General features: G+C 48.8%; 1 protein-coding gene, 2 long non-coding RNA genes and 1 pseudogene across 3 annotated transcripts; 1 reads left to right on the top strand and 3 right to left on the bottom strand.

Moving 5' to 3' along the window:
* AMBP (alpha-1-microglobulin/bikunin precursor) lies at positions 1-13,348 on the bottom strand. The gene is made up of 10 exons (XM_039866858.1): positions 13,232-13,348; positions 11,836-11,978; positions 10,175-10,251; positions 9,135-9,254; positions 8,550-8,651; positions 7,683-7,729; positions 2,621-2,702; positions 1,368-1,535; positions 894-1,067; positions 1-168 (listed from the first exon to the last, which is right to left on the bottom strand). Exons 1-10 carry the CDS (start codon positions 13,346-13,348, stop codon positions 137-139), a joined length of 1,062 nt encoding a protein of 353 aa, XP_039722792.1. The 3' UTR covers positions 1-136.
* A 754-nt stretch (positions 13,349-14,102) lies between these two features.
* LOC120605811 (uncharacterized) lies at positions 14,103-15,994 on the bottom strand. The gene is made up of 3 exons (XR_005653735.1): positions 15,744-15,994; positions 15,616-15,656; positions 14,103-14,256 (listed from the first exon to the last, which is right to left on the bottom strand). It is a non-coding gene; the product is annotated as an uncharacterized LOC120605811 (long non-coding RNA).
* Positions 15,995-19,251: 3,257 nt separating this feature from the next.
* On the top strand, positions 19,252-19,370 carry LOC120605836 (uncharacterized; annotated as a pseudogene).
* A 576-nt stretch (positions 19,371-19,946) lies between these two features.
* Positions 19,947-23,782, bottom strand: LOC120605806 (uncharacterized). The gene is made up of 3 exons (XR_005653734.1): positions 22,563-23,782; positions 21,100-21,231; positions 19,947-20,997 (listed from the first exon to the last, which is right to left on the bottom strand). It is a non-coding gene; the product is annotated as an uncharacterized LOC120605806 (long non-coding RNA).
* Between the last annotated feature and the right edge of the window lie 504 nt (positions 23,783-24,286).

The raw sequence follows: 24,286 nt of genomic DNA, 5'->3' as shown, positions 1-24,286 counted from the left end.
TTTCAGGAGTCTACAGTTTGGTTTTTATTTGAACCCAGGGCTCTTGGGCCAGCCCGCCCAATGTGGGGCCCTGGGACAGACACTGGCCACAGCCTCCCTGCTGCCCTCTGGCCTGTGGACTCTGGCCTCGGACTGTTCAGTTGGAGAAGCGCAGCAGCTCCTCATCCCCTGTGGACAGAGAAAGAGGCTCAGGGAGCAGATGAGAGGCTTTGCCTGAGGGGATGGTCGGGGGAGGGGATGCCTCATGGAGGAGGAAAGGCAGCTTGGGCTGAGTTGGGGCCTGAGCCTGAGGCCTTCTAGAAGCTTCTGCTTGCCTGATAACTTGATTTCTCCAAAGTGCATCCCACAGAATGATCTGATGTGTTTCCTCTTCTGATTTACTTTAGGTGTCATTTCTCAGTTGGGAGATGAGGCACCAAAATCTTAAATGGCTGCTGTGCCCTGGAACGCTATTAGTGGTCTCACTAGTCATTATCAGTAAGAGCTGCCGTTAGCTGAGTCCTAACTGTGCTATGCACTGGGAAGTCTGGGAAGTACATACTTTGTCCCGTTTTACAAAAGAGAAAACCGAGGCTCAAATCGGCACTTGCCCAGTGTGGCCAGCCTGAATGTGGCAGCGCCAAGAGACCTGCAGAGCTGGGCTCCTCGGTCTGCCCTGCACACCCTCAGCCTGTGCCTGGCCAACGCCTCCCAGGTGCCTCATCCCACCTGGGGTAAGGCCAAGGCTTTGGCCCCATTTTACAAATAGGAAGCTGAAGCTCAGAGAGTGAATAGGCTGGTTACCTGGTATAGAGTTCAGAACTCGGCTCTCTAGGCACCCCCTCCCTACCGGGGCTCTCCCCCTGGATCCCAACAACCCCTTGGCCCAGCTTGGCACCCGCAGGGCCTCCTACCATCACCAGGGACACCACAGTACTCCTTGCACTCCTTCTCCGAGTAGAACTTGTTGCCATTGCCTTGGCAGCCCCCATAGACGAAGAGGACGCACTTCCCCTGGACAGCATCAAATGCCCAAAGCTGGTTGTCGCTGTGGCAGGGGCCACGGACTATGGGGAGATTGCAGGCCGCTGTGGAGTGGGAGGGAGGCACACAGCATTAGTAATCCTTAGGATTGGCTGACCTGAGGCAACGGGCCTGAACTAGGGGACCTGCTCATCTAGACCACCTTGTCCCTCTCTTCTAGATGGAAACTCAGGCCCATGAGAAGAAAAGTTTGCCTAAGGTCACCCATATCCAAATGTACAACTCCTGTGACATAAGGAACCTTGCCCTGGAATTCCACGCTACCTGTTCAATTGGCAGGTGCTTTGTTGGGAGGACAGCGCTATAGGGTATGGCGTGCACAGAGGCAAAGGGCCTGCACTCACCCACAGTTCGGCAGGTCTGCAGACACTCCTTCTCTGAAGCAAAGTTGTTGCCATTGCCCAGGCACCCGCCGTATTGGAAGGTCTCACAGGCCATGGACGAGCCATTATAGAAATACCTCCTGACCATCCCCAGGCAAGGACCTTCTGCATAGCCCAGCTGGCAGGAATCTGGGGAGGGGCAGAACATCAGTTTTCACTGAGTACTTCCTGTGTACCTGTCACGGGGCTGGACACTTACCATGCATCAATCATGTCATTTATTGTTCATCTCTGCACTCAGAGGAAGCTTATCAACTCATTTTATAGACGAGGAAACTGACTCTCTGAGAGGTTAAGTGACTTGCCCAGGGTCACACAGAGCTGTGGTTCAAAACTATGTCTGTTGGACTCTCAAATCAATGCTCACTCCACTCCATAACATGGGAGTTACCAGCAATCCACAGACCCACCATCCCACCTGCTGTTTTTGTCTGCCCAAAGACTCTGTAATAATAGTAGTTGATGATACATTCACCAGCACCCATGCTGGCCAGGCTGACCTCTTCACTGAGGTCCCACCACCACGACTTTGCTATCGCTGTTCCTGCCCCCGGAATGCCTCCCTCCATAAAACCCTCCCTGGATACCCGGACACGGCAGGAATTCTCCTTCGTCTGTGAAGTGTTCCCTGATCCCCTTAACCCTCTGTCCTCTGAGTTCCCCCAGCCTGTTAGCCGACCGTCCCTTGTGAGTCCATCTCTTTCTTCCTCGACTACCGCCCCTACTAGACTACGCTAGAAGTTCCAAAAAGATGTAGGTGGTTTGTCTCCGTGACCCCAGTGCCCAGCACAGGGTCTAGGGTGGAGCGGGGTTAAGTGTATGCTGAATGAGTTGTTCGTAAACACTGTCAACTATGCAAAGCATCCTCACGTCCTTCCACCTGCTCCCACAAGAGTCCTGATGGTCAGCTCAGCAGGCCGTTATCCCATTGTATAGATGAGGCTAGGAGGCCACATGGTGATGCGGAAAGGGCAAGAACTAGCTCCTCACTGTGTAGTCGAGAGTCCCTCAGAGACTGTGCCTTATCTCCTCTCTTCCCCGCACAAACACAGGCACAAGGCAGAGCACTTGATTTGCCTTTTCTAGGCTCGTTCCTTGAGTCTAGCAGAAAAATGAGAGACTTCATGGTTGTGAGGGCAGCTAGGGCGAGGCAGCCATGGGCCCTTTCTGGAGTATGGCAGAAGGGGGTGAAAAGGCAAGGGGGTGATCATTACCTTCTTTCTTGTCGAAATCAGCTGCTGGTTGCCCAGCCCCTGACCCTTCCTCTTCCTGAGGCAGCACAGCCCGCCTGGCTCTCTGGGGCGGGGGAAGAAAAAGAAGTTGTTGCAGGGACCTTGCTGCTATTGCTCACCTGTATCCCTGGAATACATAAACAAACCATCTACTTTGGGAATCAGGGTATAGGCAGAAGCACAGCTACTCCACTGGTGAATGGACTGTTTTCCCAAATGCATCAACCTGAATTCCAGAAATGGCATCACAGGACAGATTTTTGGTATGGAAGGAAAAATCGGAACCTCCAGGTATAACAATATTTACATATCTAACTTCCAGTCGACATGCCAAAAGAATAGAATCATGGGAGAAAAATCTAGCCCAGAGTTGGAAACCAGGGCAGGGCAACATTTCTATACTAGAAACTTAAAGGCATTTCTGCACAATGGAGTACGGGTGGGACTGATTTGCAGGAAGTGCTGCCTACAAAGGCAGCTGCTTGCCAAGGAAAAGCCATCTAGAGAGTAAGCAGAAGGACCCTAAGACTGCCCCTGACACTCCTAGCTGTGGTGCTGGGGTCTGCAGAGCAGAGCAGGATGCCTAAGCTGTTGAAGGGGTCTCTGAGTATAGAGTCCCCTGAGGTAAGATCCCAAGGCAATTGAAGAAGGGATAAGAAGGGGAATACTGGCCACCAGGTAGTCCTCCTGCCCGCAAGTAAGACCTGGAATCTGCAAAAGTAAAACTATGGTAACTTTCAACTTTCCCTTCTCCTTTTAAGGTGTAAGCGAAAGCTGTGGTCAGGGACTCCATTGTCTGCCAGAACTCATCTCAAGCTGATAGCATACAGGCCTTCCTTAAAAGGAAGGAAAAGAGAAAAATCATGCTCAAAAAAATCAGACTGAGCTGGAGAAATACCTCCACTAAACACAGAATTATAGTAAGAAACAAGAGAAAACTTAAACCATGAATGAAATTCAAGATAACGTTGGATCAATATAACGGACGCCAACAGTTATGGAAATGAATAATACAAGAGAAGTAGAAAGTTACTGGAGATGGAAAAGATTTTGTTGAATTTAACAACACAGTACAGACAATAAATTGCAGTTTAGAGATTAGAAGAAATAAATTCATATAATAAAAATTCTAAAAGGAGAGGCAATCAATATAGAAATAATAGAAGAAAACTTTTCTCAGTTATAGAAAGACTTGAGTTGTCCAATTATAAGAGCTCAAAAGGAATGAGGCAAAATTAATGAAGAACCCTACCTAGACATTTCCCAGAATTAAAAATCCCTTGGAGTAAAATTATGACATTTAATGACAGAAGCTGCAAAGCAATATCTTAAGTTATAAGAGGAAAAAGGTGGTAACCGAGGGATTCTTCACCTATCCAAGCTGTTGCCCAGGTGATATAAACAGATATTCTCAGACATGCAAGGACCCAGTTTTCCACCCATGACTCTTTCTAGAAAAAAGTTCCTTATTGAAATATTCCTACCAATTGAGAAGAGAATCTAAATACAAGAAAATGGATGATGTGATAGCAAATCAATGATGGTAAACTATAAAGCCAATAAAATATAGAGGTAAGATTACATTATTGCTAAAATGGTCCTACAGTTTAATGTAAATGTTTAAAAGAGTTCTCAAAGCAAAAGGTAGAAAATAGAAACATCAGTCTCAGAATATATTCACAGAAACAAGGATGTGGGAAGCGTGGAAAGAAGAAATGGAAATGAACTCGATTTCTCTCTTTTGCAAGGGTGTCGTTAGCTATCGTTTCATTCTTGACATTGATAAAGACATAGATTACATTGAGATATGGATTAAGATGGCGGACTGAAATGCCCCTCAAAATCGCCCTCTCCAATACCTAACAATTAGCAAAATGTGAATTCAGAAATACCAGCCCCCAAATCTTCATCAAACAAGGAGAGGGGCACAATTTAAAGCAAAAACTAAAACTGTCGACTGAGGAAAGAAATGAGATATTCTGGAGCTAAATAGGATGGTCAGCAAGGTTCGCTTCCTAACCCTGCCCTCCAACTCCCAGTCCTGGAACGTCAACAAATTCCCTAATCACCAAATCCTGGGAGAAGAAAATCAAGGGGATCCCTATGTTGAAAATGACTAGTGGGAAGAAAAGAAGAAAATAGACCAGAAGCTCTAAGTGAAGGTTCTGGAGCGACACGATCTAATGCTCAGAGGGTGTCACGTGGGACACCTGTGCATCACTGCCAGCCCCACCAGGTGGAATGAAGCCCACGTAGGATATTTAGCAGTCCTTCAAAAGAGAGAGCAATACGAGGGTGTTGCGACCAACCTTGGACTTTGGAAAAGTGGATGGAACACAAAATACCCAGACTTTACACTAAATTTCCCACCAGGCTCAAATTTAGTGGGAAAAGGGCCAAGAAGTAATGAAACCACCCACCCCACCACCACATCAGAAAGTCTGGCTAAAACTGACTAAGCAGGAGCAAGGTAAAAGGAAATGGTAAAGAAACTACCCACTTCAGAAATAAATGACTAAACAGACTGAACTAGAGAAAGAGCCTGTCGTGAACGGCCTAGACTTCCTCTTAGGAATGGACTTAACATTCCCAGAGGCTGGAAATGCTGCTGTCGACAGCCCTCAGCTGTCAGCCTCTGTTGGAGACTGCTCAGCTAAAGGAAGCCTCTTTCTCAAGGTCATGTCCTCTTCCCAGACAGGTCAACCTGGAGGTATCAAGGCCCACCCCTTGGTGCCATCATGGGACAACTCAGAACAGCCCACCTGGTTCCAGAGCTCCCTAGAGTCTGACTGAGGCATTGTGACTGCATCACAGCTTTACTTCTCCCTCTGCCCAATCCTCCCTTCCCTTCCACAGGTGTTAATCTAGGGCACCCCACTGTAACACCAACTTAGAAGAAACTCAAGGAGCAGAAGGAAGTTCCTCAATGGCCTCGAGCTATAGAAAGACCTAAAAAGAGCATGCATTTAGTAAAGCAAAACTCAAAGATAAAATGGTAAGCAGCAGAATAAGATGAAAAGAGAGAACCCAGGCTTAGATACAAATTGAGAACCAAAACAACAAAAATTCAGAGCTAGTGAATAAATTAGAAATTGTAATTAACAGAATGGATGCTGCTAAATGGAATGACTGTCATAGAAGGAAGGTTGGTGATAATCTCAGTTAAAACAGATGAACTCAATCTGGAGAAGCTAGTGCATGTGGAAGACAAAGATGCTCCAGGATTAAGAACAAGTGTTTCCAAGGTGTTGAAACCCAACAAAGGGAACGGAGGATGGATTCCACAACGTGCAAGAGAGTTCCCCGAAATACAGAGGAAATATGATCTGTGGATGGAAATAGCATGTGGTATTCCAAAAACTTTTGATATGGAGTTCTCAACACCCAGACGTGTCTTTGTTAAGATGTTGACTTCAAGGATAAACTGTTCAGGCAACTGGGCAGAAGAAACAAAGTAATTACAAGGAGAAGAAATATCAGGCTGGCCTCCAGCTTTCCACAGCAATAATCTGTGCTTGAGAACAATGGAGCAGTGCATTCAAAGCTTTTTCTGGGGGAAAGAAAACATGACCCAAGAACATGATGGCAAAACATCATTAAATACGAAGGACACTGGCAGATATCCTCAAGCAGGGGAGAATTCAGGTATTAAAACACTCATGAACCCTCCTCAGAAACACCCCTGGGTAAAGAAATGGCACTAATTAAAAAGATTAATAGAAATAAATCGCAGGAATGGAGACACAGTGGCCATATTCACTAAGGGTGAGCATAGAATCATTAAAACATAAAACTACTGCTGAACGACTGGCAGTTACGTATGACAGAGCAGAATGGGGACAGCAGTAATCTGGACAACGTCAAAGAAAACGAGGATGGACGATGGAACAAAGTTTGAGAGTGCCAGCATTGTCTTTCAAATCGTGAGACAATAGATATCCTCTAAAGGTATATCCAGTGATGCTAGCCTAGTAAATGTTTTTTTCATAACCCTGAATTTACTTAGAGCATTCTAGAAGTTCAAGAAGTCCACTTCTTTTTTAAAAATTTTTAAAATTACAATGAAGGCTTTTAAAAATTAGAAATAGCATCTGTAATATAATGCCATGTGATCACAGTTTATCTAAATCTGTGCATCTGCTTATCCAAGACCCGTTCTATCTGTCCTTCTATCCACGTGTATGCATGTCAAGATTCCTGGAATGTTGTGACTGCTGGTGGATTTTGGGCGTTGGAATTTTTTTAAAAAAACTGATTATTTTATGTTTTTCTGCTTTGTTTTAATTCTTTATAATGAGCATATATTAGTGAGGGGGAGGGAGAGGGAGATTTTTTTTAATGTAGAAGCAAACAAATAATATGTTAACAGTGTTAATTCTATGTAGGAATAAGGACTTTTTTTGATTTCTTGTATTTTTTTCAATTTTCAAGAATATGTTTCTAAATAAATATTATATATAGTTATACACACAAATATAGATATATGCACACATCAATAGAATAAGTTAGGATATATAATTTTCCAATCAGAGAAAACAAGCAGAGAAAAAAAGAATGACTAAAGCTTAATCAGTATGGCGAAAAGCAGGAAAATAAAACAGCAGTAAGGAAACGAAAAAATCAAACGGCAGCATGGGAGAAGACATAGTTTGAGAAGTCGCTTGCTCTTCGGGTTTGCTGTTTTTTAGAAAGATCAGTTAATTTTATTTTCATTTATTGAGTATAGTTATTTCATTAAGTGTTTTACTGCTTTTAGGCACCATGCTAAGACTTTTTCCATTATGTCATTGAATTCTAGCACTTGGAAGGGAAGTGTAATTACCCCATTTCACAGATGAGGAAATTGAGGTCCAGATGGAGCAAAACTAGCCTAAATCACAGAACCCAGATTGAGCCCAAGTGGGTCTGACGTCAAACCCATGCCCCTCACTGCGTTCCCTCAACCCTTCTCAGAGACTCCACCGACCACCACAGCAGGACCTAAGCAAGGGCAGCAGAAACCAAGAGGGCAGGGTGGGGATGGATGGGGGGAAATGGTACTCACCGGGAGTGAAGTGGGCTCTGGTTCCTGCTCCCCAGGGACACACTCTCCTAGGTCAGAGGACAGGAGACAGGTGAATAAGAGGGCCACGCTTAGTGGTGGGGCGGGGGAGGCATCCTAAACTAGAGAGGGCTTTGCTGCTTTCATAGTGCTAATGACTACGTGCCAGGTGGGCATCATCTCTCTGGGGACTGTCTTGTGGGTTATCCTACTTCATGAATGGCTCCACCCACATGGCTTGCTGAAGGTCGTTCATTAGAAAGGTGACAGACTGGTGGCTGCACCATCATCACCATCTGTGTCATTTCTGCCCCACCGTTTCATTAGCACCATCCCAAGAACAGCAATGGCTAACATTTGTTGAGCACTTACCAGACACCAGGCACAGAGCTATTGTATTTAACAGTTTTATCTCATTGGCTCCTAACAGCAACTTACAAAGGAGGAATTATTGTCCCCATTTTACAGATAGGGAAAATGAGGCTCTGGAAGGCTGACCATCCAGAAGCCACACAGCTCAATTTGAACCTAGGTGCCATAAGTCTGGAGCCCATGCTCTTAACTTGAAAACTCTATTGCCTCCGAAGAGGTGCCTATGGATTCCGAATATAACCTCATTTAGACACGTGACAGCAGAGTGAATACTGGATTCATTCTAGCCTGGGCTTTGCCGGGTACACGCTATGTGACTTGGAGCAAATCCGGGGGCCCCAGCTTCATTCTCTTTAAAGAAGGAAGGGGGACTGTAGCCCTGCTGACCTCAGAGGGTTATGAAAAAGGCCCTCTTACAGGGGGCTGGGAAGATGTTCTCTAGGGTCATAAGCACGAGAAGGGAACAGGAATGTGAGGTGGGGAGGGGGTTCCATTTACCTCTGTCAGCCATGGTGAAGATAGAGTCCTCAGGGATGCCCACACCCAGGGCAGTCTCCCGGAACTCCTCCAGCAGGCTTTCCCGAAGCTGCTGCTCCCGCCCTGCCAGTGAGAAGCAGAGAAGAAGCTTAGAACCACAGGCATCCGGCTGACAGGGCCTGAGATTATTTTGCCCAGTGATTTTCATTTTGGGTAAGTTTGAAAACCATTGGTCCAATTTGGTCTCTTCGATACACTTATGGAAAGATCAGTTCTAGAAGAGGAAGAGGTGTCCCTCCTGGGCCCCTACCCACATCTCCCAACTCCCCACACACGGCTGTGTCCACTGGTTCCTTTAAGGGTATGGAGGCTCCAGAATTCTCTGGGTCTGGAATTTAAGAGATCCAAAGAAGAGGAGTCTACCTCCAATGGGAGACTGAGCTCTACCTCCTTCAGGAAGAATAAACGATTTCACCTTTCCCTTAACTGAAGTTTTGTCAGAAGGAAAAAACAAAGCTCCCTGCTCCTCCCCAGTCCACTATCCCTAAATCACAGGTCTCCTCCCACTCCCAACTCCAGTGAGCTTATCTAGTTCCAGGCCTTTACCATAGAGCTTGGCAGTAATGGTGGGCCCATGGTGGCGATTGGATAATTTCTTGCTCAGAATAATGGCATACTCGTCATAGTTGGTGTGGACCACATAGGACTCTATGGTGACGTTCCATTCTGCACAGAAGAGTCAGGAAGACAAAGGCTAAGTGGTCAGAAGGCTCTTCTAGCCTGAGATCCTTCACCTATTCACCCACACATCATGTATTCAGCCATCCTCTGTTTACATATCTTTCTCTACATTCATTTATCTATTCATCCATCTTCAGTCTCTCTCTCCCTCCATCCATCTATCTCCTCCATATAGTCATCATTAATTTGTCCACTATCATCTATCTATCCATCTTCCCCATATATCAATCCATAAATTCATCCATTTCCATCCTCCATCCCTCCCTTATCTTCCCCTCCTTTTGTCCTCTTTCCCTCCTTTCTTTCCTCTATTCATTAAACCATCAATTTATCTAATAAATGATTGATTAGCTAACTCACTTATCTGCCATCCATACATGTATTCATTTATCAATCATTTGTTTATTCTCTCAATAATTTATCCAACCATCTACCCAAACATTCATATATTCAACTCCTAACACGATTATTTGACATATAGAGCATATTCAACAAACATTTGCTGGATAAATGAATAAATTCATGTCCAAGTCCTTCTATCACTTAGCACCATACACACTGTACATAGTAGATGCTTAGCAAGATTTTATCAGCTGATTACAGATGCCTAACATGAAGATGAATGAAATCTGGATGTTATCCTCAGCATTCACACCATCATTATAATTCTGGATGTTCACGAGCATGAGCACATGGGGGTGGGAGGGAGAGAAAGAATAAGGAGGATGCATAGGAGGAAAAAGAGGAGGAATTTTGGAGGAAGGCTAAATGACATCTCAGAAAACAATGGGAGGAAAGGTTATACAGGCAGAGAGAGCGAAGACGGAAAGAAAGAAAGCTTAAGACATAAAGGTATTTTTTTAGCAAAGGAGAGAACTGTGGATGTCTTCTTCGCATTAACTTACTAGATTTGTGATAGAGGAACTTTCCGTCGGTGTCTGTTTTCTCATAAGTCCCAGAGATCTCCTCACAGACACCTTTTCTGGAAATGAACAAATCAAAAGAAAGTGGAATTCTGGTCCTGACACCCCACTCTCTCACTGGGTCTTTCCCAAACATCTTGTTTTTTGTTTGTTTATTTGTTTGTTTTTAATTTGGAAGGTAACAATTTTAAATATCTTTTTTAACCCTCACATCAGCCCCGGGAGACACCCATTTCACGTAAGAGGGAACAGAGGGACAGAGAAAAAAGGGACTAATCTATGCCATCCTTGACAAATCCAGCACTAAAAATCAGCTTCTTTAACCAAATCTGCACGTTATACTGATGCACTGGGGAATCAGAGTGCCGAGTTAACGTGATAATTCACTTATTACTCTGTGTCTCTTGCCCAGTTTCTTCATTTGTGAAATGGGGATGACAGTTTCTACCTCACATCGTGGCTGTGAGGGTCAAATGAGACCTTACCTGTAAAGAGCTTAGAGTAAGCGCTATGCATATTTTAGCTCTTGTTGTGATGATGATTGTTATTTAGGTTATGAACATTTACTGAGCAGCCTCTACATGCCAGGCACTGTGCTACATGTTAGGGATACAGAGGTGGCAAGACAGACCCTGTCCCTTCATGGGACTTACAACTGAGTGGAATGGATGGGCAGGCCAGAGGTGTATGGCAGTCAGTGTGCCGTGTTGAGGGGAGCACGTGGTGCTCTGAGAGCACAAAAGAAGGCATGTAATCTGAACTCGGGGTAGGAGAGGGTCAAGGAAGGCTTCCTGGAGGAAGTGACATAAAACGTGCGTCCTGAAGGATCCATAGGAACTAGCCCAGAGAGGTGGGGAGGGGTTTTCCCAGTAGAAGGAACACACAGTACAAAGGCCAAGAGGTACAAGAAGTTGGAGTGTTCCTGAACTGAAAGAAGGTCCACTCGGGTGGGTCGCAGACGGCATGGGAGAGGGGGGGCAGGGAACGGCGAGTTCCAGGAGGCGCCTGGAAGGCCACATCGAAGGGGCTGGATTTTATTTCCGAGGGCAATAGGGAGCCGTGGAAAGGTTTAAACAGATTAGAATTTTCGAACGCTCTTTCTGGTTGTGGGGTGAAGAATGGATTCAATAGGAGGTTTGTAGAGAAATGTAGGGAGGCTACTGTAGACAACCAGAAAAGAAAGAAAGCGGCTTGGACCAAGGTGGTGGTGGGGTAGAGGGGAGACGTGAACAGATTGGAGGGATTTGGGAAGGGGATGGATGGGGCTTGGCGATGGATTGAATGGCTCAAGGCACCAGAGGATTCTAGGCCACCTACTTTTGCCCAGGTTTCCCGGTTGGGTCCCTGGCATGTAGAAGTGCCCTAATTGAGCTAAAGGATGCCCAAGGAGCACCAAGGAGAAGCTTGGAAAACAGGCATAGTGTAGGGGGCATTGCCCTCTAGATGCGGTGGGATGATTAGAAAGGGATGCCCTACTGGAGCGGAACAGAGACCCGAAGCTCAGAGGGGAAGAAGGCCTGCCTGGAAGTAGAGGTCTGTAACTTTCCAGGACAGGGTGGTGACTGAAGCCAGGGTGGGTTGGTGGGCAGGCCCCACCCGGTCCCTTGTCCCTCTTGCCTCTCCCACTCCATCCCCAAGCTCACCTCCAACGGGTGCTGGTCGTGCTGATCTGCCTCTCCGTCGGTCCTCTTTTCAGCTCCAGTGTGCTTATGGTCAGCCTGTCCTTGAACTTCATCAGCCATGGGCAGGTGGAGCCCATGGCCACGTGGAACCATTTCCCATAGAACTAGGAGGCAGCACAGTGCTGAGGATCTGGATTTGCCTCAGACCTTGAAGAACACTTGGCAGACATCTGCTCCCCTCCCTCCTCTCAAAGGCTAATCCTTTTAAGTGGTAACGTCCTGTAACTAATTGGAAACCACAGGGCTTCAAGGGAAGATGGAACCCTAATGGTGGAAGTTCAGGCAGTGAGGCAAGATGGGATCCCACCCACCTGGCAGAAGGCCTTATTCTGCTGAGATTCAAGATTACTTGGAGATAGTCCAAATCCCTGTGCCCTAAGGTCATCAGCAATCACTGCTTCCCAAGAGCAGAGTCCTGCCTTTTACCCCTCTGGGGACAGGGCGCTCACCACCTGGCAAGCAGCCCATAGCTCTGTGTTAGAAAGTATATCCATCCTTTCCTTGAGCCGACGCGGGACGAGGCTGCCACTTCTTTCTCCTGACTGCGCATCAGAGTTGAGAGAACCCTCATGTCGCCTCCTGCTCTGCCGCATCCCAGACTGCCCCCCAGGGCCCTGCTCCTCACCGCCCCTGCACCCAAGACCTTTCCTTCTCCCTGAACGTAAAAAAAAAAAAAAAAAAAATCCATAAGACGCCACGGCTCAGAGGGTCTGAGATGCCCTCATACTGACATGGAGACTGAGCCCTGGGTGGACAGGTCTTATTCAAGGTCACAGTGATTCGGGCAGTGCTGGGGCCAGAATGCAGCCCTAGGACTCCCTGCATACAGTGCCCTGGCCAGGCCACTTATTCCCACCAGCCCCCATCTCTGTCCTGCTTCTCTTCTCCCCATAACCCCACATGCCTGTGAGGGCAGAGGGCCAGGGACAAGACAACAGAGAAGTGTCGGGAGAGACTGGTAAAGGTGAGGCCGGGGTGGGGTGGGGCAGGAACGGTCGTGAAAGCAGGTGCTGGGGACAGGTGCGGGGCGGGGCGGGCAGCAGGGGCAGCAGTCAGGACAAAGCCTTCGCCGGGGTGGATTCTCATTGAGGCATGGATTCCCCTTGGAGCCTGAGAGGACAGGTGTGAATGTGAGGACATTTGACTCAGAATGTCAGGCGAGAGTCCCAAAGAATGATGGCTGCATAGAACTGTCACTTCGACAAATTCCAGATGGTCTGAGCGGGAAGGGCCTTCAGAGACTCAACCCTGGAGTTCCAGATGGGGAGACTGAGACCCCAAGGCAGGCAGAACTTGATCCCCAGCATGACCCCGCTGCTCAGACACCCGCCATCACCCCCAGAGAGGCCAGCCTTACCCTAGAGATGTCGAAGTTCTCTTGCACTTGGATGTCGTCCGGCAATGTTGGCACAGGGTTGGTGCTCACCACCACGCAGGCGGCCAGCAGCAGAGGTAGGGCCCCGAGACTCTGCATGGCTCTGGCTCCTCTACCTAGGGGGTCACTCACAGGCTTAGTTTGGGGACAGAGGCGCTCCCTGCCTGAAGCAGCTGCAAACTGAGGCCAGGGAAGAAACCTGTGGCTTGTAAGTGACCTTGGTGTTTGCCCTGCTCAGCCAGGACCAATCAGAGCCCCACGGCCAGGTCTGATTGATCTCTTGCAGTGCCCTGGCTGGGCTCAGTGGTCCGAGGGGCCAGGGTGTCTGTTCCAGAGGTGGCACTGGCCAAACACAGCAGGGCCCAGATGCAGCCCGGGCTGGATTCACCCCCAGAAAGTCTTCTCCTTGCATCTGAGGACGGGGGACACAAGCAGCCCTGGCCTTTCCCACCGCGTTGTTCCACCTGGACCTCACACTCCTGTGAGATAGCAGGACAAGGCTGATTGGGCCTATGTCTCATGAGAAAACTGAGGCCCAGGGAGAGGAGATGACTTCCCAGAGCCCACGGGGAAGTCTATGGCAGAGCCAAGACTGAACGCAGGCGTCCTGTCCCCAGAGCTCCTTCTCTCACCCCGGCTTCCCATAGCCCTGGCAAATAATACTAGAAATAATGATGGTGATGATTATAATAACAGCTTCCGTTCACTGAGCACCTGCTATGTGACAGCTCTATTCCAGCACTTTGCACCTACCACGGAACTGAATTCAATCCCCACAACCAGCCCATAAGGTAGATGCTATTTTCCCCCTTACGGACAGGGAATTTGAGTCTCAAGAGGTAAATGACTTGCCCACGGTCTCACATCTGAGAAGCAGCATCGCCAGAGGAAGCAGCTTTTGGTGTCGTCTAGAGCATGGACTCAGGAGCCAGACTGCCTTCTGTGCCACTCGCTGGCTGTATGGCCTTGGGCGAGTGACTTTACCTTTCCATGCCTCAGTTTCTTATCTGTTATTATTACCATAATAGCTCCCGGTTCACAACATTGTTGTCGGGCTAAAGGCGTTAACACTTGCAGAGCATGTAACAGTGTCTGGCACATAGAAAGAGCTGAACAAGCTTGTAACAGGTTGAATAACGTCCCCCAAATTCACGTGCACCCAGAAGCTCAGAATGTGACCTTATCTGCAGATGTAATTTATTAAAATGAGGTCATACTGGATGAGGGTGGGCCCTAAATCCAATGACTAGTATCTTTATGAGAGAAACGAGAGGAAGATGTAGAGACACAGAGGGACACATGGAGAAGACTGAGGCAGAGGTGGGAGCGAGACAGCTACAAGTCAAGGAACGCTGAGGTCCCCCATAAGCCACCAGAAGCTAAGAAGAGGCAAGGAAGGATTCTTCCCTAGAACCTTTCCAAAGGAACGTGACCCTGCCGACAGCTCCGTGTCAGACTATTAACCTCCAGAACCATGAGAGAGTACGTTTACATGGTGGTAAGCCACCCAGTTTGTGGTACTTTGTTACAGCAGCCTTAGGAAACTATATGGTATTCATTAAACTAAAAAATCAAAAGAGAATTTTTTAAAACCCAGGTCTGTTTGTCTCCAAAGCTCAAACCCTGGCCAGGGACACCGCAGACCCTCTCCGTGAAGTGCTCTTCTTCAGTGGTCAGAGCTGTGGTCCTTACTCCCACCCCCTCCCCGCTCTGGGCATGGAATGTGCCATACTCACAGCAGCCTCTTTGCTCCCTGAAGGACCCCCTTCAGACAGGAGATTCCAAAATCAAGATCCTTGCTCGTGTGAGAATCTGGGAGTTCTCCCCACATAGTCAGTGGCACCGACAAATGGTGGGTGTGTCATGTCCCTGCCGTAAGAGCCACACAAATTTGTCTTTCACCAGTATCAGGAACAAATGTACCTCTACTCATCATAAGAGAGTGCTTCTTTGGCTCCAACACTGACAGCTTGGCTACTGATGGCATTTTTTTTTTTTTGCTCTGGCTGCCAGGAAGCTCAAAGCCATGTTACAAGCTTAATCACAACTGTACTGGCTTAGATTTGGGGGATGATTCTCTTTCCCCTTGTTTACGAAGTTTCTCAGTCTGTTATGTTTGGTTAGCGGTGGTAGTAAGGAGGCAGTCTGAGTCAAGGGGAGTACAGAGAACTGGGAGCTGGAAGCCCTGGCTTCTGGTTCTGTGCGAATTTGGGGATGGCTTTCTCTTTCTGAAGCCCACTTTCTTCATCTTTAAATGGAAGATGAAAGTCCCTGTCCTGTCTGCCAAAACGTTAAGTGAGGCAATGTATGTGACAGTAGTATCTACTACTAATGTAATAGATAATGTAAACTATCTACTACATTACCTGTGTGATGAACTCAGGCATTTGTCTCAGAGAAACCAGGCCTGGTATAAGAATGAAAACAAAACAAAACAAAACGATAAGTTATTAATAGGAATAGAGCTGCCCTATTAAGGTTGTCTACACCATACCATGATGGCTCCTCTGTTTTTCCCAGCAGGTCTGTATTATTAGGGTTGTCAACCCCATTGGCTCATGGGAAGCCCAAGGTATGTGGAGTGAAGAAGAATCTGGGCTTCTTTGGCTAGGGCTGTTCATTCAGCCACACAGCCTCTCCTGGGGGAGGGGAGAGGCTGGAGGCTGGTCCCAGGATGTTGATCTCTCCTCCTGCCTCCAGGGATGTTTGCTCTCTTGAGATTATTAACCAGTGCAAACGGAGGGAGCAAACTCTGCCAAGGGCCACTGGACTTTGAGCTGCTTTTTAAAAATTAACCCTGGGCCTCAAGGATACACAGCCAGCAGGGGTCAAGAGATGCTGACCCCTCTTTTCTCTCTCGCCATTGGGGTGGGAGGATGGAGGCTCTGGGGCCCCTGCCCTCCCAGAAGAGTCAGGGGTCCAAGAGTCCGCAGGAACTGGCCATGTTCCAGAATCATTTCTAGGGATGAAGGAGGGCCTGCCCCATGTAGGAAGCCTCAGAACCTCAGAGGTGTCCTGAGCAGTAGGGAATAGAAGCCTCATTTTCAGATGAAAACAGAGGCTCAGGGAGCGAATGGGACTTGTTTAAGGTCACCCAGCTGTGGTCAAGCTGGAACCCAGGCTTCCCCCGTCTTTTATTCACTTGTCCACTCATTCATTCACTAAATACGTACTCTGTACTTGGTGGCGATAGGATGGAGAACATGACAGACCTGCCGGAGCTCGCTGCTGGTGAGGCCGGGATGGGAAGGAAGGACGAGAAGATAAGACAAGATGGTCACTGCAGTAACGGGGGAAGCAGAGGCCAGGGGAAGGGAATCTAACCGGATGAGCAGGAGTTAGCCAGACACAAGTGCCTACGGTGGTGGGGAAAGAGGGTGTTCTAGACAGAGTAAGCAGCAACTGCAAAGGCTTAGAGGAGAAAGACGAAGAGAGAGAAATGTATTTGAAATGCAAAACGAAAAACCAAACACACATAGGTCTGGAGATTGGACAGAGGGCCGTGGCAAGACGAGGCTGGGGGGTGTGGCCAAAGCCCAGCAGTAAGACCTGTGATCCCAGGCCCAGAGGTTACCTGGAGTGTGCAGGAAACACTGGGGGGTGTTCAGAAGTGAGTAGACAGTCAGATTTGTATCAGGAGGGATCAATGAGGAGGCAATCGCAGTGGGAGGCCCGGGAAAGCAACTCCCTAGGAGGTTTTCCAAGAAGAAGGAAGGACCTGGGGCACTGGGACCTGGTGACTGGACAAGCAGGGACATGGAGGACATTGGGCAGAACTCAGAACTAAGGCCAGGGTCAAGGTTCCTCTGCTAATGGTGGAAGGGGATGGCAGGTGGCCTTCTCTCCCCACGAGGAGGTATCCAGCTGCAGGCCTCACCCCAAATGCCTGACCCCACCCAGCTCCCATGGACTCGAAGCCAAAGCCTGTCCAAAGCTGGAGGTGAGCAGCACCCAGGATTCCACGACCAGCAACAGGAGAAGAGATGTCTTCACTGCCCTGTGATTTATAAGTTTGCTACTCATTCCCCCCACCTGTCTTAAAGAGCCAGGCCACCCAGAAATTTGGGTCCCAGTCTCTGTGACTGGCAGGGTGACCGTGGGGCAGTCCTCCCTCCCTGGCCTCACCTTCTTCATCTAGAGTTCAAACTGAGGGTAATAATAACTCACTTGACAGGGCTGAAATACGAACCGAATAAGAGACGTTTGTGGAAGTGCACTTCAAGTGTACACACTGGAGGGACCAATATCATCACAAGCACTTTGAATCCTGTCTGGTACCAGGCAAGGACTGCCCGTACAAGCTGCAAAAGCGCATGAGCAGCCCATGTCCACCAGAGGGCAGCAGAGGTCTTCTAGAAAGGCCATGGGTTTCCTCACAGATGGCATGGTTCAGACCGGGAAACAGGGCAAAGGCCCATAGCACTGGTCTGACCAGGGCTAGAACCAGCCTCCCTTGGCAGAGCCTGCTTAAAATTCCCTGGTGAGTGTAAAACATCCCACTTCTACCTTGCCTATCCACACCTGGGCTACAGAGTTGGACGCTTGGGTGAAGCCTTTCAAAAAGAGTTCCCTGGGAGATCCTCCTGGTAAGCCAGAATGGGGTATGGCTTCTATAGACCACAAGGCTGCTGTGCCTGAGTAATCACTTGATTAAGGTCCTACAATGTTTCACGTGCCAGGCCCCAGGATGAGTACTCTACAAATGCATCTTACAGAATCCTTTCGTTAAGGTTCCATCATTTTACTACGATGGGAGTCATATTTTGCAGATGGGGAAATGGGGCTGAGAGATCAGGTGATCCAGTGTCGAAGGGTACCCAGATAGTGAGTAATGACTGAACCCCAGATGCATCTCCCTGATACCTGAGTCACTCTGCTGACCTTCCAGACCCTGTCCCTGATAAACAATGGGACCTTGGCCATGTTCTTTCAGAGACCTGGGGCAGACAGGTGGACTATCTCTTGCTACTGGATTTCTCACAGCTGGAGTCAGGCTGATGTGAGTCTGGCTCTCCCTTCCACGGCCAAGATCATGTTCAATGTCTGCCACACTGAGAACTGACCCTTCTGTTCTTTCTTAGGGCCCAGCTCTGCGCTGGGCACTTAGCAGGTACTCAGTGAACACAGGCGAAGTGACTTACTTAGAACTGTGATGAGAAGTGTAGATCAGACCCCAAAAAGACCACCCAACTAGAAGGCAGCTGAGGAAGACTGGGAATTAGAAATCACCATGTCGCGATTCCTTGAATAATGACCAGTGAATGAGTGACTGGGATACTCAGTGGTACACTTTAGAAAGCAAAGAGCCCTTGCTCTGTGGTGGCTTTTCCTTGTGTCACCAATTTTGAATCGATCTGTATGTTATGACAGGGAGAATTACCAGGGCTTCATCCAGCAGAGTGATGGTTAAACAGCTGAACTTTGCACCCAGGCAAACTTGGGTTCCAGTCATGGCCATGACCCCTTCCTGCCTGTTTGATCTTAACTGACTCCACCTTTCTGAATCTGAGTCTTCTCCTCTGTTAAATAGGGTTAATAGGAGCTCATAAGCATGTAGAAGGACTAAATGACAAGAAACAGGTCATGTTCTTGCTCTTTGGGGAGAGCTTAGCAAATAGTAAATGCTAATAGGTGGAGGTGCCCTGGGTGGAAGGTGCCCTTAGGTGTTGCCGATTTAGCTTCCTGACCATGGAGCGGGTTGCTTAGCCTGGAGAAGCAGAAAGCGAGCCTCTTTGGAGTTGTTTCCTTGAGAGCTAGCTCCCCTGGGGACAAAACTTGTGGTCCAGGGTCTGGTTCTTTTTGCACTCTTGAAGAAAGAGATCCCCAAAAAATAAACTTCCAAAGGTCTGTCAGCATCCAGGAAGAAGACACAGGCATTTCCTGCTCTTCACAGGCCGATCTTATCTGTCCATTAGAACAGCACCTCCAGGGGTATCTGCCTGACTCCTGGCTGACCGAGTCGCGTCACCCGATGCCTTCGAAGGGACTAAAATAGCTCTTTTCTCTACAGCCATGCCACCCTGAACAAGCCCGATCCCATCTGATCTCAGAAACTATGCAGGGTAGGGCCTGGTTAGTACTTGGATGGGAGACCACCTGGGAAGACCGGGTGCTGTAGGCGTAATAAAAATAAAGTAAAATAGTTCTTTTCTGAAACCACGAGGCAAGCTGGCCTCTTCGGAAAGTCCCACTGGCTTTTCTTCAAGGAAGACAAATCAATGTCTCTTAATCAGCTGCCCTGGCTCCTCCGTTGAGCAAGAGTCCTGAATGGACATGTCCCTCTGTGCAAGAATTCTTGTAGGAAGGAACCACAGAGCTGGATGTCAACGAGTTCGTGAGTCAGTTTAACCAGAGTCCAGATATTGATGCAATTCCTCTCCCAAGGGTTCTGGAATGGCAGAACGTTTGTGCTGACAGTCTCCGCTGGTAATAAAAAAAAATAGTAATAACAACTAAGGTTTATTTAGCACTGACCGCACGCCAGGCTCTGTCCTAAACAGCTTTTATGGATCCACTCTTTCAATCCTTACATCAGCCCCTATGAGCACTTATTTACTTCTCAAAGGGTAAACCAACCACATCCCCATTTTACAGAGGAGAAGACTGAGGTTCAGAGATCTTAACTGCCTTGCCCAGGCTTCCATGGCTGTGAGTCGGGCAGACCGAGGCTGAGCGTGGGAGTGGGTTTGCCCAAGGTTTGTAGCATGGAGACCGCCCAGCTCTCCACCCAGGACCCTGCCCCCCACACAGCGGCTGCACTTCAGTGGTCCATTTCTAATTCTCTTGGTTCTAGCTCAGACTGCCCAGAATCCCACTTCATTGGGTAGTTTGTAAAGAATTCCTTTCTATTTGGGGGTGGTGAGAGCTCCTCCATGAAGGGAAAAGAGCTTGGGGAGCCCCTTCCTCAGACTCACCAAAGACCTTTGCATGGTCTGGCCTTGCTGGGTTGTGCTGGGCTTTGCTGGAGACCAGCTTCTCCAGGGAGGCTGCCTCGTGTGCTCACCAGTTCCTGAGCGGGATGGGAACTGCCCCTCTATTTGCCTTTCCCCTGTGGTCCTAGTAGGTGGCACTTGGCATGGTGGTTGAGAGCACCTCCTCAGGAGCCAGACCACTCTGGCAAACAATGCCCCTTCCGCTGCCTACTAGCTGTGTGACCTCGGGCAAGTTCCCAAACCTCTTCTTCCTTGGTGTCCTCACTGCAAGATGAGGATAATAATAGCACCTATTTCACAGAAGTTATGAGAAACGAATGAGTTAATACATGCCGAGTACTGGGAAATTTGCTGATTGTTATTTATTCCAGTACTAGCAACTCACTTTATTGTCCTTTTCCCCCACTTGATTGGAAGCTCCTTGAGAGGAGGGCAGTGGGTTAAGGTCAGGCCAGTGTCCCCCACGCCCTGTAGAGCAGACCTGGCCTCCCAGCAGAGGCTTAGTCAATGTGTGATGGGTGAGAGAGAGCGTGATCAGAGCCATGAGTCGAATGAAGGTTCTGGAGGAAGACACCTCTGGCTAACTTCCCAAGGTCTTCCTTGATGGCCAGCTGCTGTAGATGTCAGTGATGGCCTGGGGGCTTGTCCGGCTTGCATTGTAGGTCTACACAGCATGCTTAGAACCCAGGTCTTCCGACTCCAATCCTGGTCTCCAACCCCAGCCCCGACCCGTCCACAAGTTCCAATAGCTACCGCTTCTTATTTCATAGCAAGACGACCTCTACCTGCCCACCCCTGTTCCACCATGTTTGTTTGCTTAAAAAAACAAAACAAAACAAAACAAATAAATAAACATAGTCTATCTCGGGATTGGTTGCCCAGATAAGACCTTAAAGCCTTTTAAAAACAAGCACCCACAGCAGTGCTCTTCCTGAAGTCTGTGCTTTCTGCCAATCCATCTGCACGGGCTAAGAGTCGGCATCCCCAAGGATCCAGAGAACTCAGCCAGGCTGCCAGACGTCTAGGTTGCTCTCTAGATTTGCCAGCATACTAGAAACTCAAGGTTAGAAACTCTGAGCTCTGGTGAACATTTCTACCTCCAGCCAAAGATCCCAGAGGACCTCCTCTCAACTTCTATACAATGTTTCAACATTTCAGACAGGTCTTTTAGGTATTTGGCATTCTGGGAAATCCGAATTTCAGGATTTCCAAGAGCTGCTCCCAATTCTAATGTTCTGAGGTACCAAAGACCTTCTTCTAAGTTTGACAGTTCTGGAGAACTACTGCTCTATTTCTTGGGGCCAGAGATCTGCCCCCAAATTCCAGCATTCTGGAGGTCTGTAGCTTTCAGGGTTCCAGAAGTGTCCTCTGGAATCTGCAAGTTCTCAGTAAGGACCACTGAATTTGAAGAGTCTTGATATGTTCCTGGATCCTATCGAATTCCTCCAGGGTTTAGGGATTCTGGATAAGTGGCAGTTCTAGAGTGAGGATGCTGATTGGGAGATGGACACAGGGCTTATGAGATGGGAGTAGTGGAGACTAATCCCCTTGAGTTCAGTGTCTATCCCTGAGAAAGTAAGTGGGGGTTTTGCTGAGCTGGAACTAGGAATCTGGAAAATCGTGGCTGACTCCAGGGGGAGAAGGGCTCATCCAAACACAAATGAACCAGCAACAGCTGGGGTCCCCCTAGGTGGTCCCTGTCCATTCTCTCAAGGCAGCTAAGGAAAGTTCTCATGCTCATTGCCAGGGGCCTCCCCTGCCTGAGGCTGGAGACCTCCCAGCAAGCAGGGCCAGGACGCAGTGAGTGAGATAAGGGATCTGGGATGAAGAGGAACCCAGGCTCAAACCTGCCGAGCCATCCAAGCTGATGTGGCATTAAATTACCTAGAGTAGAAATAAGTGACTTTATGGCATGAGTCAGGCCCACTCCTCCTCCCCTCCTTCAGGTCTCCTCACAAATGTCACCTTTCCTGACCCCCTGATGTAGAACTGCACTCGCCCTGGCAGGTGGACCTTCTATTTTGCTCCATAGTATTTATCACTAACTTCCCATGTATTTTGACCATTTCTTGTTTCTTATCTGTGTTCTGTGAGGGGAAGGATTCTTACGCTTTGTTCAATGCTGGACCAAAGTGGGTTCTCAATATTTGTTGGGTTATTATTTTTTTAAACTCAAATTGTCAATTTCATCAAATTGCCATGTTGACTGCAAGTTGCTTTTGGCCAAACCACCTGCAAGAGGCAACGCCTTGTGCTAACCTCTCTCCATGTATCAGTAGATTTAATCCCCGTTCCATGAGGGGCTAATTTTATTGTTTCCATTCTGCAGATGAGGACACTCGGACTCAGAGCAGTTAAGTCACCTGCCCAGGACCACTCACAGATAAATGACGCTGGGATTTGAACTTGTGTGGCTCAGTCTGTGGACTTAACCACGGTCACCTCTGCCTGGTCCAGCTGCCTGTATTATCTGCCGTTAACCCACGTCCTTGGGCTCTGCCTCTGTGGACGCTGGTTTTCCACAAAGTCTTGCTTTTCAATTCCTGGCCGCTGGGGGCTCCAACCTGGGCTGACCCTGTTGGCCCCAGCTTCAGGGACCAGCCCTGCAGAGAGATACTCAGAAGTCAGAGGCCCTGCAGTGGGGAAGAATCAGAAAGGCCCATAGCCTGCCCCGAGTCACAGAGCATGCTCGATTGTGCCCTTGAGGCACCCTGCTTTTCTCTGTGGGTCCTCACTCCTCTGGAGAAAGGCGGGCATAATGAGAGGATATCCCCAGCGCTGTTTTCCAGAGCAGTGATGTGCAGGAGAATGCTGGGTCTTTTCTTTCTTGGTCTTGCATGAGGTAGTGGGGTGGGAACAATGGGACTTGATTTCCTTAGGCCAGGCCTGTGGGCAAGTCTGAGCACTGTCCAGATGATGGCTGAGACCCCAGGGCCATCCCCAGGCTCCCTGCTACTCCCGGCTGTCCCCCTGGCTCGCCCTCTGGCCTTGGCTCGCTCCTTCCCCAGTGTTCCCCGCACCTGTGGTGCAGGCCGGCCTGCCCAGGGCCTTGCTTGAACCCAGGGCCCCATGTCAAGAGAGTCCAAACTTGAGGCCTGGCTTGGGCACTTCTGGTTAGTCATGTCCCTCCCCACACTGCTGGTTTCATTGGTCCCCCTGCCTCCAGCTCATCCTCACCAGTCAGTCCACCTGCCACAGTGGCCAGGGTGACCTAAGAGCAAATCTAAGCTGTTGACTCCTCAAGACCCCTCGGTGGCTTCCCCTGCCCTCGAGACAAGCCCAAACTCTGGAAGCGCCCCACAAGGCCATGCACTTCCTGATGCTGGCCACCTTCGGCACCCCAGGGGTCTCTGGGCCTTTGCCTCTGCGGCCTCATCCTGCCCTGGGCCAGCCGCTGTTCACCCTTGGAGCCTTAATCATAACTCTCTTCGGCTAACCTTCCCTGACCCCCTTGACAATTTCTCCTTGGGTGACCCTCCTCCGTGCCTCCAGTCCCCTGGGTTTCCCTGTCAAAGCACATGTGTGAGGTTAAGTGTCAGCCTGTCTGTCCCCCCGCCCCCGACTGGGAGCTCCCTGCGCAAAGCCAGCTTGCTCCTTGTCGGTCTTGATCTGCAGTTGATGCTAGTGGTGTTTTTGAATGAATGAATTTATGAACCAATGAAGAAATGAGCCATCTGGGTCTCAGTCTCCCTAACTACAAAATGGGAGAGTTAGGTCAGCCTGATGGCTTTTTGTAATGAGGTTCTCTCACTGGCACCCCCAATTTCTCATGTCAGGCCTAGACTTCCCCATAATGATAGACCCGCTGCATCCCCCTGGGCACTATACCAGGGATGATGAGACTGCTCACCTCCTTAACCTTCATTAGAGGGCAACAGGACAGGGAGCCATGTCCCCCATGCAACTGAAACCAGAAAGTGGTCCAGGGAGGGTGCAAGGCTTCCCTGGGGTCTCAGAGCAGGTCTGTGGCATCAGACCTCAGGTCTCATGACCCCTGCAGCACCGGGCCACATGCAGCTGGCACAGAGAAGCGAGCCCCTTAGTCTGCCACCTGCCCCAGCTTGAGGCCTCATCAGTTTCCATCAAGCTTCCTTCCTGGGGGTGC

Source organism: Pteropus medius, unplaced genomic scaffold (assembly GCF_902729225.1).
Source record: "Pteropus medius unplaced genomic scaffold, Ma_sr-lr_union100, whole genome shotgun sequence".
NCBI classification, from domain to species: domain Eukaryota; kingdom Metazoa; phylum Chordata; class Mammalia; order Chiroptera; family Pteropodidae; genus Pteropus; species Pteropus medius.
This window is presented reverse-complemented; position numbering and strand designations above follow the sequence as displayed.

Bases quoted from the DNA above. Each gene is read 5' to 3' on its own strand.
- AMBP (XM_039866858.1), bottom strand. From the start codon at position 13,348: ATGCAGAGTCTCGGGGCCCTACCTCTGCTGCTGGCCGCCTGCGTGGTG. The intron at 10,252-11,835 runs GTGAGCTTGGGG...GTTCATTTCCAG, and splicing joins ACGACCAGCACCCGTTGGAG to AAAAGGTGTCTGTGAGGAGA. The intron at 7,730-8,549 runs GTAAATGGAACC...CCTCTGACCTAG, and splicing joins CTTCACCATGGCTGACAGAG to GAGAGTGTGTCCCTGGGGAG.